The sequence below is a fragment of the Heptranchias perlo genome, chromosome 36, assembly GCF_035084215.1.
Source record: "Heptranchias perlo isolate sHepPer1 chromosome 36, sHepPer1.hap1, whole genome shotgun sequence".
Taxonomy (NCBI): Eukaryota; Metazoa; Chordata; class Chondrichthyes; order Hexanchiformes; family Hexanchidae; genus Heptranchias; species Heptranchias perlo.
In genome coordinates, this window is record NC_090360.1 from 6,090,058 (window position 1) to 6,109,405 (window position 19,348).

At 46.6% G+C, this 19,348-nt stretch overlaps 1 protein-coding gene across 1 annotated transcript in view; it reads left to right on the plus strand.

Moving 5' to 3' along the window:
* Nucleotides 1–12,791, plus strand: part of mcu (mitochondrial calcium uniporter) — a 114,375-nt gene extending 101,584 nt beyond the window's left edge. Inside the window, exons 3-8 of the mRNA XM_067972443.1 lie at nt 1,784–1,954; nt 3,917–4,021; nt 7,538–7,698; nt 8,365–8,568; nt 10,635–10,751; nt 12,212–12,791. Of these exons, the coding sequence (XP_067828544.1) occupies nt 1,784–1,954; nt 3,917–4,021; nt 7,538–7,698; nt 8,365–8,568; nt 10,635–10,751; nt 12,212–12,289 (836 nt within the window). The 3' untranslated portion in view covers nt 12,290–12,791. The remainder of the gene's footprint in view (nt 1–1,783; nt 1,955–3,916; nt 4,022–7,537; nt 7,699–8,364; nt 8,569–10,634; nt 10,752–12,211) is intronic.
* Nucleotides 12,792–19,348: the final 6,557 nt, after the last annotated feature.

The following is a 19,348-nucleotide window of genomic DNA, read 5'->3' on the forward strand; positions in this document are numbered from 1 at the left end:
CTGCGCGCGCGCGCCCCCCTCCCCCTCTCTGCGCGCGCGCGCCCCCCTCCCCCTCTCTGCGCGCGCGCGCCCCCCTCCCCCTCTCTGCGCGCGCGCGCCCCCTCCCCCTCTCTGCGCGCGCGCGCCCCCCTCCCCCTCTCTGCGCGCGCGCGCCCCCCTCCCCCTCTCTGCGCGCGCGCGCCCCCCTCCCCCTCTCTGCGCGCGCGCGCCCCCCCTCCCCCTCTCTGCGCGCGCGCGCCCCCCTCCCCCTCTCTGCGCGCGCGCGCCCCCCTCCCCCTCTCTGCGCGCGCGCGCCCCCCTCCCCCTCTCTGCGCGCGCGCGCCCCCCTCCCCCTCTCTGCGCGCGCGCGCCCCCCTCCCCCTCTCTGCGCGCGCGCGCCCCCCTCCCCCTCTCTGCGCGCGCGCGCCCCCCTCCCCCTCTCTGCGCGCGCGCGCCCCCCTCCCCCCTCTCTGCGCGCCCGCCCCTCCCCCTCTCTGCGCGCGCGCCCCCCTCCCCCTCTCTGCGCGCGCGCCCCCCTCCCCCCTCTCTGCGCGCGCCCCCCTCCCCCCTCTCTGCGCGCGCGCCCCCCTCGACATTGGCCTGAATCTAATAACTGTCTTCAGTTACAATAAGAGCTGGAAACTTGTCGTTTTGAAACCTGCTGCTGTTCTACATATTTAATATCTGATGCTGTCAGTTTCTTGCCATTGTCTCGCACTTGAAAAGGAACACATCTTGGATCAAAGCCTAGATCCTGTCAGAGAAAACGATGCTTTGCTAAGGGCCTGTAACAGGCAGACGGGCAGAATGCGCCTGTATATACGTGCCCAATTTGTGCCTTGACTTTGCTCGCCGTGCTGCTCTGTCCTTTGGAACTAGGTTGGAGCAGGCCAGGCATCTTTGACGTGCGACTAGGATTAACAAGCTTGGACTGGTGAGCTGCCATCTGTCCGTGTTGAGCACAAACCTCCAAGTTCACAACTCTAGGCTGCCTGTTGTAATTCATAGACTTGCTGTGAAGTACGTGGAAAACAATTCACGTGGTAAGAGACACCTTTTTAAAAAAAAAAAATTAAAAATAAACAAACTGGGCAGCAGACTCGTGATGCAAGACTGGTGCCCAAACCTAATGATCAGATCCCACAAACAGCAATGAGATGAGTCACCAGTTGATTTGTTGCTGCTGCTGGCTGAGAGGTGAATGTTGGCTGGGACGCTGCCAAGTGTTCTTCATTGTCCATGTGAACCATCAGAGCAGGCAGATGATGTCTAAGTCCAGGCTTCGGTTTCATGTCACTGTAAAGCAAAACGACAATAAATACAATCAGTAGCTTCCTAATACACTGCATCTCGGAGTAGGTGCGTGGAGTTCTCAAACAAGAACAACTTGCATTTATATAGTGGTTTTATCACAGTACAAAGTCCCAAAGCGCTTCGCAGGAGCGATTATCAAACAAAATTTGACACCGAGCCACATAAGGAGGTATTGGGGCAGGTGATCAAAAGCTTGAAGAGAGAGAGGTAGAGAGGTTAAGAGGTTTAGGGAGGGAATTCCAGAGCTTAGGGCCGAGGCAGCTGAAGGCACGGCCGCCAATGGTGGAGCGATGGAAATCGGGGCTGCGCAGGAGGTCAGAATTGGAGGAGCGCAGAGATCTGAGGGTTGTCGGGCTGGGGGAGGTTACAGAGACAGGGAAGGGCGAAGCCATGGAGGGTTAAGTTGAACTGGTGTCTTTGTGAGAAAGTGTTCTTCAATGCATTCTTACCCTGAGTGAACCTTCACTGTATTTTTTCTCTCTCTCTGCAGATGTAACTGTTGTTTACCAGAACGGCTTGCCTGTGATCTCCGTGAATCTACCATCACGGCGAGAGCGTTGCCAGTTCACCCTCAGACCCATCTCCGACTCAGTAGGCATTTTCCTAAAGCAGCTGCAGGCGGAGGATAAGGGCATTGATCGCGTCGCCATCTACTCCCCAGGTACGGCACCCGGCCACCGAGCCAAGCCTGCACGGTGATTTAATATCGGGACAGAAATAGTCACCAAATCTTTTTAAAAATCATCGGATCATTGATGCTAAACTGAAGTTAGAACTAACGACTTGATTCACAGACACTGGTCGGAAAATCCCTAGCCCTTTATTCAAGATAATTTGCATCTGTCTTTACCAAGGAAGAAGATGCTGCCACAATCTCAGTAAAGGAAGATATAGTTGTGATACTGGATGGACTAAAAATTGATGAAGAGGAGGTACTTGAAAGGCTGGCTGTACTTAAAGTAGATAAATCACCCGATCTGGATGGGATGTATCCTAGGTTGCTGAGGGATGTAAGGGTAGAAATTGCAGTGGTACTGGCCATAATCCTCCAAACATCTTTAAATGCATGGGTGGTGCCAGAGGACTGGAGAATTGCAAATGTTACACCCTTGTTCAAAAAAGGGTGTAAGGATAAACCCAGCAACTGCAGGCCAGTCAGTTCAACCCCAGTTGTGGCTGAACCAGTGTTTTATAAATTGTGTCCCGTTCTGGGCACCACCCTTCGGGAAAGATGTGAAGGCCTTAGAAAGGGTGCAGAAGAGATTTACTGGAATGATTCCAGGGATGAGGGACTTTACTTGCGTGGATAGACTGGAGAAGCTGGGGTTGTTCTCCTTGGAACAGACGGTTGTGAGGAGATTTGATAAAGGTATTCAAAATCATGAAGGGTCTAGACAGAATAGATAGAGAGAAACTGTTCCCCTTGGTGGAAGGGTCAAGGACCAGAGGCCATAGATTTAAGGCGATTGGCAAAAGAACAAAAGGTGACATGAGGAAAAACATTTTTACACAGCAAATGGTTAGGATCTGGAATGCACTGCCCGAGGGGGTGGTGGAGGCAGATTCAATCATGGCCTTCAAAAGGGAACTGGATAAGTACTTGAAAGGAAAAAATTTGCAGGGCTACGGGGACAGGGCGGTGGAGTGGGACTAGCTGGATTGCTCTTGCATAGAGCCGACGCGGACTCGATGGGCTGAATGGCCTCTTTCTATGATAAAGAACGAGAGTAAAGTTTCAAATTAAAATTCTTTGAGTTGTTTCTGGTCAGTAGTTTGAAATTTAATGGAACACGCACTGGAAATGAAAACCGACAAATATAAAGTCTCTGTTTTCATCGCTAATTATTTCTCGCTATTTCTTGTGGCCTTGTGAGCTTTGTGAAAAGTGAAACAGCGAGCAGGACTCTCGAATTTTGGAGAAATTCCTGAACAGGAACAAAAAACAGAGAAGGGGGGGGGAATGAAAATAAGACTAAAATTTGGGGGGAAAAATCGACTGAAAACTCGGACTAAATCAATAAAACAAAATTAAAACTTAAGGTCCAAAAATGAGACTAAAACTAAAATCAACGTCATTTCTAGGAACAAAACAACCTGAGATCTCTTCTGCCAGGTTCTGTGCTCGGTGTTCAGGCTCCAATGAATAATGAGCAATGTTTCTGGTGTGTTTTCACCGAAAATCGATCACGAAACCTCATCAACGGGGCACTGGTGAAAATCCAATGGAAATTTGACATCAGTAGCCCGGATGATGAGATCTGCAGTTCACCTGTAAGATTTACTAGTTTGAGTTCCTGGTTCCTCGCTCCTTCCTCCAGGGTCTGGTTGGGACCCAATTCCAGAGTTGTTCTGTGACCTTTGCATCATTGAGCTTGGAGGGGGGGTGAAGTCACTCACCTGTTGGGCAGGTTTGTACTGGCGTTGCAGGGGCGTGCGGCTGATGCGTGACGGATGGCCAGGGAGGGTGGTTCACGCCTCATTTACGAAACCTGAAGTGGACAGAAGGTTGGATTGTGGAAGGACAGAATGTCTACTTTTATCTGAGCAGATCCTACAGTCTGATGGTGATTGTGCTGCCCCTGGTGACTTTTTGCTCTAATTGCTCCATATCTGTGTCCTGCAGATGGATCTCGAATAGCAGCATCAACAGGAATTGATATTCTGCTTCAAGATGACTTCAACTTAGTGATAAATGACACAACGCACTATGTGCAGCCACCAAAGAGAGGTATGATAACTCTTACGGGTCAGAATACGGTAGTCAATTCACCTTACATCTGGCATAAATCTGCATTTAAATCTATATCCATCAACGTTAGCTTCTGCAGAATTTCTTATTCCTGCCTTATCTCTGGGTTTAAACAACAACAACTTGCATTTATATAGCGCCTTTAAAGTAGTAAAACATCCAAGGCGCTTCGCAGGAGTGTAATGAAATGACATTTGACACCGAGCCAAAGAAGGAGACATTAGGACAGGTGACAGAAAGTTTGGTCAAAGAGGTAGCTTTTAAGGAGCATCTTAAAGGAAGAGACCGAGGCAGAGAGGTTTCGGGAGGGAATTCCAGAGCTTAGGGCCTGGACACGGCACGGTCTAGGCCGCCAATGGTGGAACGATGAAAATCGGGGATGCGCAAGAGGCCAGAATTGGAGGAGCGCGTTGCCCTTTTAAGCCGCCGCAGGCATTTAAATCGTGCAGCAACATGCAGTTTCCTGCCCCCCTGCCCCACTCCCTGATGGCAAGAGCCGATTCAAAAAAGATAGAGGCTGAGCCTAAACTTACGGTGGGGACAGTGCTCACTGTCAGGTGAATCACAGCTCACCCCTTTTTTATTCATTCGTGGGATATGGGCATCGCTGGCAAGGCCAGCGTTTATTGCCCATCCCTAATTGCCCTTGAGAAGGCCCTTGTCTGGTCAAGCTCGGGCCCAATTAGAAAATCCATGCTTAGAACATCGTGAGTGTACTTGAAGCAGGTACGGTTACGCCTGTAATTGGAATTGTCTCAGCGTTTTCCACCTCATAGAATGTTAGCTTAATTAATAACGACGGGTGCGTGTTACATTACGCGACTGCTGTTTTCGTTTGTGTTCAACATTTTGTGCATCTGCTTGTTTATTCAAGAGGGCAAAATAATCAAATAATGCCATGCTGAAAGGCAGCAATGAATATTCTGGGAACGATTTGAACAAAAGAAAGACTTGTATTCATATAGCAGCTTATTGTGTCTCGCAAAACAACGTAAGGCATGTCGCATACAATGAATCTGCAATGCAATGACTGCTTTTTAGGCAAATATGCAGCTAAATTAGACACAGCAAGAAACCAGTCGTGAAAATGAATGGCCTGTTAACCTGCATTTTGATGGTGTTGGGTACATCGAATTTACAAACAGGCCATTCGACCCAACTGGTCCATGCTGGTGTTTATGCTCCACATGAGCCTCCTCCCACCCCTCTTCATCTAACCCTATCAGTATATCCTTCTGTTCCTTTCCCCCTCGTGTTTATCTAGCTTCCCCTTAAACGCATCTAAGATATTTGCCTCAACTACTCCTTGTGGTAGTGAGTTCCACACTAACCCCTCTCTCGGTTAATAAGCTTGTCCTGAATTTCCGATTGGATTTGTTGGTGACTATCTTATATTTATGTCCCTTCGTTTTGGTCTCCCCCACAAGTGGAAACACCTTCTCTACGTCTACCCTATCAAACCCTTTCATAATGTTAAAGACATCCTTGAGGGAGGAATGCTGGCCAGGACATGGGGTGAACTCCCTCCTCCTCTTCCTATGGTGCCGAGAGATTTTTAACCTTCACTCAACTTGCCAGAACTGATAAATGGGACCTTGCTTTAAATATCTCCTTCGAAGGACAGCACCTCCGAGAATGCAGCACTCTCTCAGTACTGCACTGGAGTGTCTGCCTACATTCTGGGGTCAAGCCCTGGATTGGGGCTCGAACCCATAACTTTCTTGCTTTGGAGAGTACTGCCAACTGGGCCAAAGTGGCACTGACAAAATTAAATAGTTCTGAAAAACATCCAAAGCTTATGAACACAGTTACCCGTTAAATCACACGAGACTTTTGCCAACCTTTGCTTTCAAAGGCCTTCCTTTCTCAGTAGCTATGACCTTGCCTTCTACTTCCATTCTCCTCACCAATGACAACCATGCTAACCCGGTGTGTGTTCTCTCTCTCTCTTTCACCACCCCACCCCTCCCAAACTCGTCCTTTTCCCCTGCTCCCTCTTCAGGCTGCTCCATTCATGACCTTTGATCCTTCTGCTAGGGTTGCCAACCCTCCAGGGCTGCCCCGGAGTCTCCAGGAGTTGAAGGCTAATCTCCAGGACTCTTGCTGCGAGCAACACCCGGGAGAAAAAAATCATAGCGGCATTAAAAAAAAAAGTGTGTCTTTAAAAATGTTTTCATTGAACACTTCTGTTTACTAGTTATAAAAATATTGGGCAGGGTGGGTGATTTTTAAAAAAGGGCTGTTTGACTGACAGTCAAGAATCATCCACCAATTGGGTAATGGAGAGTCTGTTCTCTTTCCGATTGGCGTGGTGCACCACGAGGATGGACATGTTGGGCGACCAATGGCGGGAGTGTGGGGGCAGCTGGAGGCAGGAGGTCATGTGATGAAACCTCCAGGAATATGTCCAACCAGAGATGGCAACCCTACCCTCTGCGCGTACACGCTCCCACCGACACCAGTGATGGGCGTCCCGCAGTCTGCGCTCCCCGATGTGTAGAAAATACGAGTTGGCTTTTTAATTTTCTTTTTTCTGAAGAGCAGCTCTGTAAGGGTGACATTCGTCTAAAAGCAGCTCAGTGGTTAAACTGACAATCGAGCAGTTAATAACTTCCCCGTGATGGAACCAAACCTTTCAGATGTTACTCTGCTGTCGTCTAGTGGCGGAGGGCACACATTGCGGATGAGTACCTGAACACATTTCCACTGCAGCTTCTGTCCAAACTCCCCTCCAACCTGCTATCCTCTTAACCTTTGTGTCCGTTCACACTTTGTTATAACCCTCATGTTAATATCGGAACGCAAAGGAAAATGCTCCTGACTATTTCTTGTAGTACAGAACGTTAGGGCACCATTCATGTCATTGCATTTTTTTTTTTGTGGGATCCTGCTGTGCACAAAATGGCTGCCGAATGGGCAGTTTCGGTTTATGTCATGGACACTGCACTTCACGGTAATTTGTTGGAAGTGAAGCGTTTCGAGGCATTTTTGGGAGACGCAATAAGGAGCCATATTAATGTAAATCTTTTTCAGCTCTCCCTCGCAGAGAGGTGTAACTTTTCCCATCAGTCAGTGGCGCCCTCGAGCCGGTCAGAGAGTGGAATATTGCAACCAAAGCACTGCCTCCAGAGGGGGAGCGGTCAGAGGCCGTGTCGGGGGCGGGGGGGAATGGTCAGAGGCCATGCTGACGGGGCAGTGTCGGTGGGTGGGAGGGGAGCGGCCAGAGGCCGTGTTGGGAGGAGGGGACCGGTTGGAGGCGAGGTTGGTGGGGGCGGGCCGGAGCGGCCAAAGGCCGTGTTGGGGGGGAGGGGCGGAGCGGAGCGGCCAGAGGCCGTGTTGGGGGGAGTGGTCAGAGGCCATTCTGATGGGGGCAGTCAGATGCCCGAGGGAGGGGGTCAACACACACCTTGTGGACAACTTGCTCTCGGAGTTTCCGGAAAGTTCACCCACACCACAGGCTAACCGTATACATTTATTTATCTTCAAACTTTGCAGAGCGTCTGAGTCACGAAGACGCAACATCAATGAATGACATTAAAATCCTTGTCCAGCAGCTCTTCACCACCTTGCGCATCGAGGAGCACCAACTCCACAAGGAGAGGGAGCTGAAGGGAAGAGTGGAGGAGCTGAAAGCTCAAATTGAGCCACTTGAAAAAGTAAGTGAACTTGTGCATCAATTATAGACCTTGCCTTCTCAGCTGGAAGGTTGTGTGTTTGAATGCTGGTGAGGTTGGGCCTGACTGTGGGGAGGATGGGCCTGAGCCTGGGCCTGACTGTGGGGAGGATGGGCCTGAGCCTGAGCCTGGGCCTGACTGTGGGGAGGATGGGCCTGAGCCTGAGCCTGGGCCTGACTGTGGGGAGGATGGGCCTGAGCCTGGGCCTGACTGTGGGGAGGATGGGCCTGAGCCTGGGCCTGAGTGTGGGGAGGATGGGCCTGAGCCTGAGCCTGGGCCTGACTGTGGGGAGGATGGGCCTGGGCCTGACTGTGGGGAGGATGGGCCTGGGCCTGACTGTGGGGAGGATGGGCCTGAGCCTGGGCCTGACTGTGGGGAGGATGGGCCTGAGCCTGGGCCTGACTGTGGGGAGGATGGGCCTGAGCCTGGGCCTGACTGTGGGGAGGATGGGCCTGAGCCTGGGCCTGACTGTGGGGAGTTTCTTTTCCTTTCCATCATTTAATTTTTATTTCATCAGATAAAGGAAGTGTCATCACCTAATTGTTTTGTGAATGAATTTCCACACACATTCTCTTCTAAAGGGCTGATTCAGCCTTGCGTACTGGAGCTCTTGGTTCATCACTGAAGTTTCTCTTCCTTCTCCTGCAGATCAAGTTGGAATTAGCCAGGAAAGCAGAGAAGAGGACAACCTGGGTACTGTGGGGTGGGATGGCTTACATGGCGACACAGTTCGGTATCCTGGCCCGGCTCACTTGGTGGGAATATTCCTGGGATATAATGGAGCCCGTCACCTATTTCATCACCTATGGCAGTGCTATGGCTATGTACGCCTATTTTGCTCTCACACGCCAGGTAGGCCCACACGCTGTGCGTTATTTTTTTGATTCTTGACATAGCTGGAAGTTGGTTTACCGTTGCAAAAAAAAAATTCCCACATCCTTCTGAAATGTAGCACAGAAACAGGCCATTCGGCCCAACTGGTCTGTGCCAGTGCTTAGGGTGAGAGGAGGATTGTGGACTATATCTGCAAATCTAATTCGAGAATTTTTGGGGAGAATGGAGGGCGTTTGTAGCCCTGAATTATTTGAGATGGGGGAGGAGGAGAAGAAAGTCAGCCTGCCTCTCTTGGTTTGCTTGTACTGGTTGGCCACAGCTCAGACTGGCTTTGGCTCTTCTCTCCCTCAAAGGCCAGTTGAGATCAAAAGGGGAAGCTTAGCAGCCAGTTCAGTCTGGACACTGTGTTGGGGGGGAGGGGTTCTTTACAGCAATTAGATTTCAGTGGGAATTCCCACCTTTCCCAATCAGTTTTGTTTAGGACGGCAAAGCAAAATATTTGCAGGAGGCTTGTGTAAAGAGATGATTTGTCAGTTTGGCTCCTTTGGTAGTCTCTGGGTCACAAGACCATTGGTTCAAGACCCACTCCAGGACCTGAGCACCTTACCCAGGTCAACACTTCAGTGCATAAGTGAGGAGGACCCATCCTTTGGATGTGATGTTACAGTTTCTTTCCCAGTGCTTTTGGCAAAAGAGGCAGCTTCTACAAGCAGAGCGAGTCTCCCATGAACCAAAACCTGCCCCTTGTGTCCAACGAGTGGGCCAGTGTGCCATGAGACTAACAAACGCCCCTTATCCGCAGGATATCGCTGTATTGAGAATTGTGGTTTATATACTTGAGCCACCGTTGTCTCCTTCACCGTCTCTGCCGGGCACTAGGCCTCGTCCTCACCGAGGTTCGTCCCTGGTACAACTGGAGTTCCAGAACAGCTAGAGGTGGCCCCAGAGGCGGTCTGGGCACATCAACCATCAACACACACAAACAAAAGAGCACTTGAGTTGCCAGAGAAATAGTGTTGTGTCTGTTGAGGAGCCAGGACAGTGAAGATCAGCAACACCCAAACTTCAAAAAGTGATCCATGAGGTGCTTTTGGACATCCTGAGGACGTAATAGGTGCTATATAAATGCACATTCATTCTTTGCACTCTGGGTAGTGGCTGAACCAATTGAAACCATGTGCCGAGCTCCCCACCACCACTTAAGTATTTACAACCCTCCATACTCCAGGCAGTAGCCTCTCTTACAAAATTGCTTTATTTACATAGGAGGTTATCAGGATGATACCAGGGATGAGGGACTTCAGTTATGTGGAGAGATTGGAGAGGCTGGGATTGTTCTCCTTAGAACAGAGAAGGTTAAGGGGAGACCTGATAGAGGTATTCAAAATTATGAGTGGTTTTGATAGAGCAAGTTGGGAGATACTGTTCCCTCTAGCAAGTGGGTCGGTAACCAGAGATCATAGATTTAAAATTAATGGCAGAAGAACTAGAGGGGAGATGAGGAGAAATTATTTCACACAGAGGGTTGTTAAGATCTGAAAGGGCGGTGGAATCAGATTCCACAGGAACTTTCAAAAGGCAATTGGACATGTTCTTGAAGAGGACCAATTTGCAGGGTTATGGGGAAAAAGCTGGGGTGTGGGACTAAATTGGACAGGTCTTTCAAAGAGATGGCACAAGCACGATAGACCGAATGGCCTCCTTCTGTTCTGTAAGATTCCATGGTTTATATAACATTTTGGGATACAGTATAGGAGTAATTTGAGACCTGACGTGTGGTGAGTGTAACAGGCTCGAGAGGGACAGATGACTTTGGACCTATGGTTCCCAAAGCTCTCCACCACTGGGGGTTTCCCTCGCCTCATGTCTGGGTCTGTTGTAGACTCATTGATAGAGATTGATTGTGATAATTAATCAACAACTCCATTATCGTTGTATCATGCGACTACCAGGATGGTAGAAGGCGAACTAGATGGACCTTGGTCATTTTTCCTCTAGCAATTCCTATGTTCCTATATAGTTGTTCCTTTTAATGAGTGAGTCACCTTGCCCTAACTGACGCTGTCTCCCTTTCTCCCCCGCAGGAGTACATTTACCCCGACGCTAGGGACAGGCAATACTTACATTTCTTTCACAAAGGAGCCAAAAAGACGAGATTTGATATTGAAAAATACAACCAGCTCAAGAGTGCGATTGCTCAGGTAAACACGGCATTGTTGCAGAAACTGGAGATGTGTTCTTGGTGCCAGGGCCTGGGAACCAGTGTTCTGCTCGATTGTAAGTCAAGCGTCTGCTGAAAGGTCAAACTGGCAGGAAAGACAGAAATGTGGGATGACTAGATGGAACGTCACTGCGATACAATTTACGTTAGGGACCCCGTGGAGCTGAATTGTGTGGGATGATGCACTGCTGCATTGTAAGTATGTGGATGGATAACTGCACCTCAGTATCGCCCAGAATGTGAGCTGCGACATTCTGCCTAATATATAAGATAAGGTTAAGAGATAGCTGCAGAGGAAACTCTTAGAATATAACTTTTGGGTAGAGAGAGAGAGAGAGACAGAGAGAAGTAGAACAATTCTCTGCAAATTATTTTCTACGTTACAACAGTGACTACACTTCAAAAGTACTTCATTGGTTGTAAAGCGCTTTGAGACGTCCTGAGGTCATGAATGACGTTATATCATAGAGCGAAACAGCACAGGAGACCATTTGGCCCATCATGCTTATGCTGTTTTTTTTAACCCATATTTTTCAAAGTAACAATTAATTTTGTCTCTGATTATTATCTCTGAAAATTCTCCCACCACTGACTTGTCTGTCATTGCCTGGTTTATCCCTCGCCCCTTTTTTTTGAACAGGGGTGTAACATTTGCAATCCTCCAGTCCTCTGGCACCACTCCCATATCTAAGGAGGATTGGAAGATTGTGGCCAGAGCCTCCGCTATCTCCACCCTCACTTCCCTCAGCAACCTAGGATGTGTCCCATCTGGACCGGGTAACTTTTCTGCTTTGAGCGCTGCTAACCTTTTTAAGTACTTCCTCTTTACCTATTGATCCTATCCAATTTCTCTGCTACCTCCTCCTTTACTGAGACGTTGGCAGAATCCTATATAAATGCAAGTCTTTGTATGGTATTGATTTGAATCGTGAGTCAGTAGAGGGGTTTGGTTTGGGGACGGCTTTGTCCCAAGAAAATTGAGATCTTGGAACCTTGACCCTGTGAAGAAAGTTAAGATTTTTTTTTATTCATTCATGAGATGTGGGCATCGCTGGCGAGGCCAGCATTTATTGCCCATCCCTAATTGCCTTTGAGAAGATGGTGGTGAGCCGCCTTCTTGAACCACTGCAGTCCGTGTGGTGACGGTTCTCCCACAGTGCTGTTAGGAAGGGAGTTCCAGGATTTTGACCCAGCGACGATGAAGGAACGGCGATATATTTCCAAGTCGGGATGGTGTGTGACTTGGAGGGGAACGTGCAGGTGGTGTTGTTCCCATGTGCCTGCTGCTCTTGTCCTTCTATAGGTGGTAGAGGTCGTGGGTTTGGGAGGTGCTGTCGAAGAAGCCTTGACGAGTTGCCAAGATGTAATAGTAACTGTCATTAACTGTAATAAACTGTTTGATATTTAATAAAAGTAACACCGGTTAATTCTGCCTTTCAGGCTGAGTTGGACCTGAAACGTCTCCGAGATCCACTACAGCTCCACCTCCCCGTGCGGCCAGTCAGTGACCAGGAGTGACCAAGCGAGGGCTGAGTCCCCCTGACCAGTCCCCCAGGTCAACACTTCCACTCCCACCAACCCGTGGAACGCCTGGAGAAGCTGAGGCCGGGGCGCACTTAACCTTGTTTAAACCAAGCCTGCGGGGCTTTAAAGATCCGACCGAGGGGAAGGGAATCGGAATCATGTCGGGATGTCAGGTGCCTTGCAGACGTCGATTAAGCGGACAGAACGGGTGCCGCCTTTCTAACTGACGGCATGCGGGCAGAATGGATGCACGTTTCCTCTGGGGGTTTTAAAAAAAAAGATTAAGGAATTTGTTTACGTGCGTTATTTTACTGTTTTATCCTGTTTGTGTGCCGATTTTACAAACTATCGATTCGTCTGACATCGGAATCGCTGCAGTCCTTAAGAAAAAAAAATTGCATACAATTAAGAAAAAGGGCATCGTTTGTGAAAAAATGTATAAAAGAGCAATGTAATTCTGACAATAAATAACTACCACGATTTGTTTTGGAGCTAACCTGGGTGTTGCATTTGATCGCTGGTGTTGGGTTAATTGATTCTGCTTTCTTTGCCTCTGGTTCAGTGCACGGTTTGTACAGAAGGCTGCAGTTACCTGGGCTTTTGTCAGTCGGGTTCATGCTCTGCTCTTATCGCCGTTACTTTACCTGGGAGGGTCGGCACCGCATTGCTGCCGTGTCCTAAGGACATCCTCTGAAACACGGCAAGTGACTGGCCATTCCTGATCCTTTTCTCAGGGGTAAAGAGCGTTCAGCTGCAATGACAGAGTGAGTGAATATCGCCCGGTTATTATCTAGGGCTCAATCAATATTGGCAAGCAATCTGAAGTGTTTTAGTCTGAATGTAATGAATCTCGTTGAATAATGTGGCAGATAATTCAGCCTAAAACTACAACCTTCGGGTAATTCCATTCTCTTCTACAAATCTCTTGTCACCTCCCTCAACTAAGCTGGCAGGTTGCGCCTCAGCACCTTGTGTGTGTGCTTGAAAAAGGCACTTTAGAACGTAACATAAATAATTGAATTATTTATGCACCTGCCAACTCTCCATGGGTTAAGATACCAGCTTATCCCTCCCTCCTTTTGTTTGTGATCCTGTGGGTGAGAGAATGCAGCAGAGCGTTCATAATACGGCCAAAGTTACAGACCTGTCTGACCAGCAGTGACCAATCGAACAAGACCGAGAGAAATGCGTACCAATCAATTTAAGCAACAGCCCGCTACACTTCTCTCTCATCTCTTTCTTTTCACACCAGCCATCCCAAAATCAACCTTAATTAAATGCATTTATTTTTTGAAAATAGGAAAAGGATGACTAACCTCTTGCCCTTTTAAGAGGTATTTGTTGTCTGCTAACTTAATTTTTCACATATTAAGGATTTTGTGTGTGTGTGTGTGCTATTTGTTGCATAGTATTATATCCATCCGCATTAGAAGCTCCTTTTTGAGGATTTAGTAAGTACATTAGATCATCTACTTGGGAACTTTCCCTCGATGCTCTGTGGTGCGTGTCGATCGAGCCATATACAATGCATGTTGCATCACTGTTACTGTGAGGGTTGCATTATGGAGCAAGTTATTTTGCATGGTTTATTAGACAGGGACTCGAATACGTTGGAGGTGTATTGTAACATCAGGTGTACAAGTCACAATTGCATGATCCCCTTGTATCTACAGACAGGAACGACCTGTCAATCACTGTGACCTAAAGGGTTTTTACCAAAATGGCAGCCATAAAAACTTAGGGATTTGTACACAATGTTACACCGCATTTTGAGAGTGTCCACCCGGGGGGGTCACTAGATTATTTGGTCTCGCTCTTTTAAAATAAATAGCATGACTTCTAGGCAGAAATCAGGTAAATATAATACACTGATGGTAAATGTTTTTGCAAACTTGAGGAAATACACTTTTTAAAACTAATTTTGTACAATGAAAGTGCTTTAGTTCATAACTCTTGAACTCTGCACAAGATGTTAAAGGCAGAAAGGTTTTATGATGCGTGTAGATGTAACCTTTGTGTCTTGGTTTTATGTCAAACATGGTCTTGTCCCAGTTTGGTCAGGTAACTGCAGAGGAACAGCAATATATTTGTGCTAATAGCACGGAGATGGACCATTGTAGCAAACTGCAACACTGAACCAGCTAATACGGCAACAAGGGAAAACCACAGCCGGTTTTCATCGTCTCCTCTCCCTGGGCTGTACAGTATCTGCACCTGGGTCTCCAGGGGGTGATGGGCAGTGACTGAGACTCGTGCCTTAGCTTCACCATCTAGCCTGAGGAATCCTGAGAGACTGTGATGTACTTACTGTACCAAATGCATGAACCAGACCCTAGGAAACCATAGTGACGTGCATGGGAACAAATTCCTTTGAGAGCTTAATTACTGTACCCAAATAGGACTCCTGGGGTGTTGCACTCTGTGACATTACTGTTCTTTAATGATTGCAGGAGACCAGAATGTTGCAAGCATCGCAGGTGATAGTTTGATATGACTGTTTTTACACAAGAATAATAACTGCAGTGTACCAGTGCAGATGGTATGTTCTATTTACGGTGTCCTTTGAAGTGTGTGCTACAGAATGCCACATGTGGAATGTTATGAGGTAATTGGATATCTGTCCTTCCTGGGCATGGATAGACGGCATGAACATAAGTGATACGAATAACTCTTTATATCCTACAGCACAGGTAACCATCGCGGAATTCCCATTACTTTCAACGACAGACTTGAAATTCCAATTCCTTTAACGGGGTTTTAAGTTAACCCCTTGAGTACTGAAACTCGATTGTAGCTTTCAGGATACGCACATGTTTTCTATCATGTAACATACAGAACTTATGTAAATTTCTAATGCTGAATATTATGAAGCAGAATCAGCGGAATGTATCAAACCACAGACCATTTCTTAGTTGACACTATTGACTGAATAAATTGCACAAAGAAAAACCACAACTTTGAAGTTGCATCGTTATTTTCTTTTGGTGGGTTCGTTCATGCCTCAAAGGGTTAATTGTAGACTAAGCGATGGTAGCACAGTGCAGCAAGGGTTGCCAACCCTCCAGGATTTCCCTGGACTCTCCAGGAATTGAGGATTAATCTCCAGGACACTGCTGCGAGCAACTCCGGGAGAAAAATCACTTTTAAAAATACACTTGTGTTTTTAAAAATTTTCTTTGAACACTTTTGTTTATTGGTTATAGGAATATTGGAAATGGGGCATAAAAGGCTGTTTGACTGGGTGGGGGCGGTGGGAGGTCATGTGGTGAAACTTCCAGGAATAGGTCCAATCAGAGTTGGCAACCCTAAGTGCAGCAGATGGTTCCCCAAGAACTGCTCGCATTTATTCATGTTAACACAGCGCTGTTTCCTTGCTGTTGCTACATTTGTGCAGAGCCATGTAGAGGGCTGTGCTTGATACAGGACTCCAGCTCTGTGACATTGGATGTAAAGTCCCTTCAGTTCCACCTTCTGATACATCCGGTATTCCAAGTCTTGGAAAAGCATTGACCGGTGGGGAGAGAGAAACCCGAGCACAATTTAAGTAAAACTCTGGGGAATTCTTCTCCTGAATCCCTCAGGCTATCGTTTGAAGCTCCAGGAGACCACAGTATCTCCTCAATGTTTCTGAACCCAACTTATCCTCTCAAACTGGAAATGTCCAGCTCCCCTATAACGCACTGTAGGGAATCCATACTCGCTGCACACTTCAGTAATCTGTTCCAGACTCTGAAAATACATACTTATTAATGTCTAAAGTAACTCTTTACCAACATATTTTATAACCATGCCACTTAGTCCTACTATTCCCACCCATCTCAAATAATACATCCAACAGGACAGACTCTAATCTCTTCATTTTAAAAACCTCAGATATATCCCTGTTAAGACCGTATTTATAAGAATCACCTTAGCTCCTTGACCTATCTTGCTAATTAAGATCCCCGAGACTGGATACCTTTTTAGTTGCCCTTCTGCTATACCCCCTCCAGAGCTCTCTATTCCCCATTGTGAGAGGACCAAAACTGGACACGGTACATCTGCACCTGTGTGTACTAAAACCTAGTACAGCCGAAGTATAGTGTTTCTAGTTTTAAAATGTATTGTCCCAGCAATAAAATCTAATATCGTATTTCCCTTCCTGCTGGCCTTGTCACACTGCTGGTGAACTTTTAATGATTTATTATCTCTGACTCCCAAAGTACAGAAAGTCATGTATGAAAACACTGTAACCAATATTGGAGTACTCTTAGGCATTTGTTTATTGAAGAACCTCTGTGGTGGTTTGTGTTTACTCAAAGCTAATGAATGACTAGATTAGCATTCTGTTCAACAGCTCCCAATAGATGAAAAGGTACCATCCCTTAAAACCTTAAATGCCACCTCTTGAGGCTCTGCTTCAGAATTCCTGAATGGGGTTCTCCCAGGTTAGGACTCTTAGTAAACATGACGTCAGGAAGTCCTTCTGCATTTTCATCCTGGGCTTCAACCGTGTCTTCCTCTCTAATCCATCAACTGAAATGTGGCTTGAACCAGTCATGTAGATTTGCAACACGTAGATCGCAGGAGTAAGTATTTCATGAAGAAAACAGATGCCTGCTTTGCAACTTGCACATGACTGCTGCAACATCCATTACTATAGCCGCCTTCGCACAAAGGAAAGTGTCTTGGGGCACTTTATAGGACAGGAGCGATATTAGTTTTACAACTTGTCTGGTGGAATGGTTCAGCTTTCAACAGGAAGCTGAAACTGACCCAGTTGTGCTTTCAGATTTTCTGAGTGCTGTAATCAAGTCTCGACATGATGGCAGAGTGGCTGTTCTCTCTAAACTACATGTGCCAGTGTTCATGGTCCATTAAGATTCTCCGCTTCTTCAAGGTGAGCTCAATAATGTTTAAATGTTCGCTCTCTGAACAATATCTGACTCTTATAATAAAAACAATCGCACACCTTTACAGCAGCTGTTTTTCTGTGTGCTCAGTCACAAGTTCAGTCATCCCTGTCCCTGATTGCACAAGAGAACTGCAAATAAATTGTGACAATATTAAGGTAACTAAGTGTCATGTTTATTACTCACTCAGAGGGTGGTGGGTCTGTGGCATTTGCTGCCCCAGGAAGCTGTGGAAGCTACATCATTGAATAAATTTAAAACAGAAATAGACAGTTTCCTAGAAGTAAAGGGAATTAGGGGTTACGGGGAGCGGGCAGGAAATTGGACATGAATTTAGATTTGAGGTTGGGATCAGATCAGCCATGGTCTTGTTGAATGGCGGGGCAGGCTCGAGGGGCCGATTGGCCTACTCCTGCTCCTATTTCTTATGTTCTTATTAAATGGAAGTTTATTGACTGAACAACAACATGCATTTATATAGCGCCTTTGACGTAAAACATCCCAAGATGCTTCACAGGAACGTAATCAAACAAAAATTGACATCAAGACAGAGACATTAGGACAGGTGACTAAAAGCTTAGTCAAAGACGTAGGTTTTAAGGAGCGTCTTAAAGGAGGCAAAGAGGTTTCGGGAGGTCTAAATTTATATCATGCTTGATTACCCTCCCCCCTCCCCAAACTTGGTTGCTGGAACAGAAAGGAGACAGAAATGGGACTAATTTTAACCTAATTCGCCAGGTTGGAAACTGACCAGACCATGCCGAAAACCAGTTTCACACCCCACCTGATTTTGCTCTCCGTTGACTTTAATGGAGAGTAAAATCGTGTGACGTCTAAACCCGTCGTTCGACACAATCTGTTCAATTTCCCGCCAGGCGGGTTAGGTCAAAATTACTCCCAATGTGTTAGATTCAACATCACTGGGGCTGGCTAACTTCCAATAGACTAACTGGAAGGTGATGGTTAACTGGGATATTAATATTGTCCAGTAGTTTTTTATGGTGGATGGGGGAAGTACAGTGGATGTGGTGTAGATGGACTTTCAGAAAACCTTTGACAAGGTACCACATGAAACTATTGGAAAAGATTGAAGGGTAATGGAATTAGGGTGGGGCAAGCAAATTGGATTAAAAACTAATCGGAAGGGAAGAAACAGAGTAGGATTTCAGGGTGGTTTCTCAGAGTGGTTGGAAGTAGGTTGTGGTGCCCTGCAGGGTTCTGTTCTGGGGCTGCTTCTGTTCACTGTGTACCTCAATGATTTGGATGTTGGACTAGAGGGAGTGGTGTTTAAATTTGCAGGCAATACTAAAATAGGAGGCATATGATTAATTCTGAATACCATAGGAGGCTGCAAGGGGTTATTAATAAGACGGTAACATAGGCAAAAATGTGGCAAGTGGAATTCAATGTCAATAAATGTGAGGTGGTATATTTTGGTTAAAAAAATAAAAGTAATAATTGTACTTTGGGGAAAAGGCTGGTGATGTGGAAAAGCAGAGGGTTTTGGGAGTTCTGGTTCATAAGACATTAAAAGCAGCTCCTCAAGTGGATAAGGCCATAAAATAGCTTGTGGTTTTATAGCAAAAGATATAGATTATAAAAGTCAAGATGTAACAGTGAATCTAAATAAAACATTGCGAAGACCACAGTTGGAGTAGTGTGTGTAGATTTGTGCTCCACACTATAGGAAGGATGTTGAGGGAATAGAGAGGGTACATCACAGATTCACTAGAATACTGCCTGGTTTGAGGAAATACAAATCTGAAGAAAGATTTGAGAAGTTGGGGCTGTTTAATTAGAACAGAGGAGATGAAGAGGTGATTTGATAGAAGTGTTTAAAATTATGAAGGGATGCAGGAAAGTAGATAGAAACACTGTTTCTAGTGATTGAGGAGGTCAAGAATAAGTGGACATAGATATAAGATTAAATGTAAGTGATTTAGGACAGAGCAGGAGAAACTTTTTTTTACACGGAGGGTTGAGAGGCTGTGGTATGCACTACCAGAGTTAGTGATTGAAGCAGAAACCACTTCAGCATTTATATCTCATAAATGGGAAGGGGAGTCGAGACGATTCCCTCACAGTCTGGTTTGCAACTTCTCCTTTCCTACATTTCAGCAGTGACTACACTTTAAAAGTACTTCATTGGCTGTAAAGCACT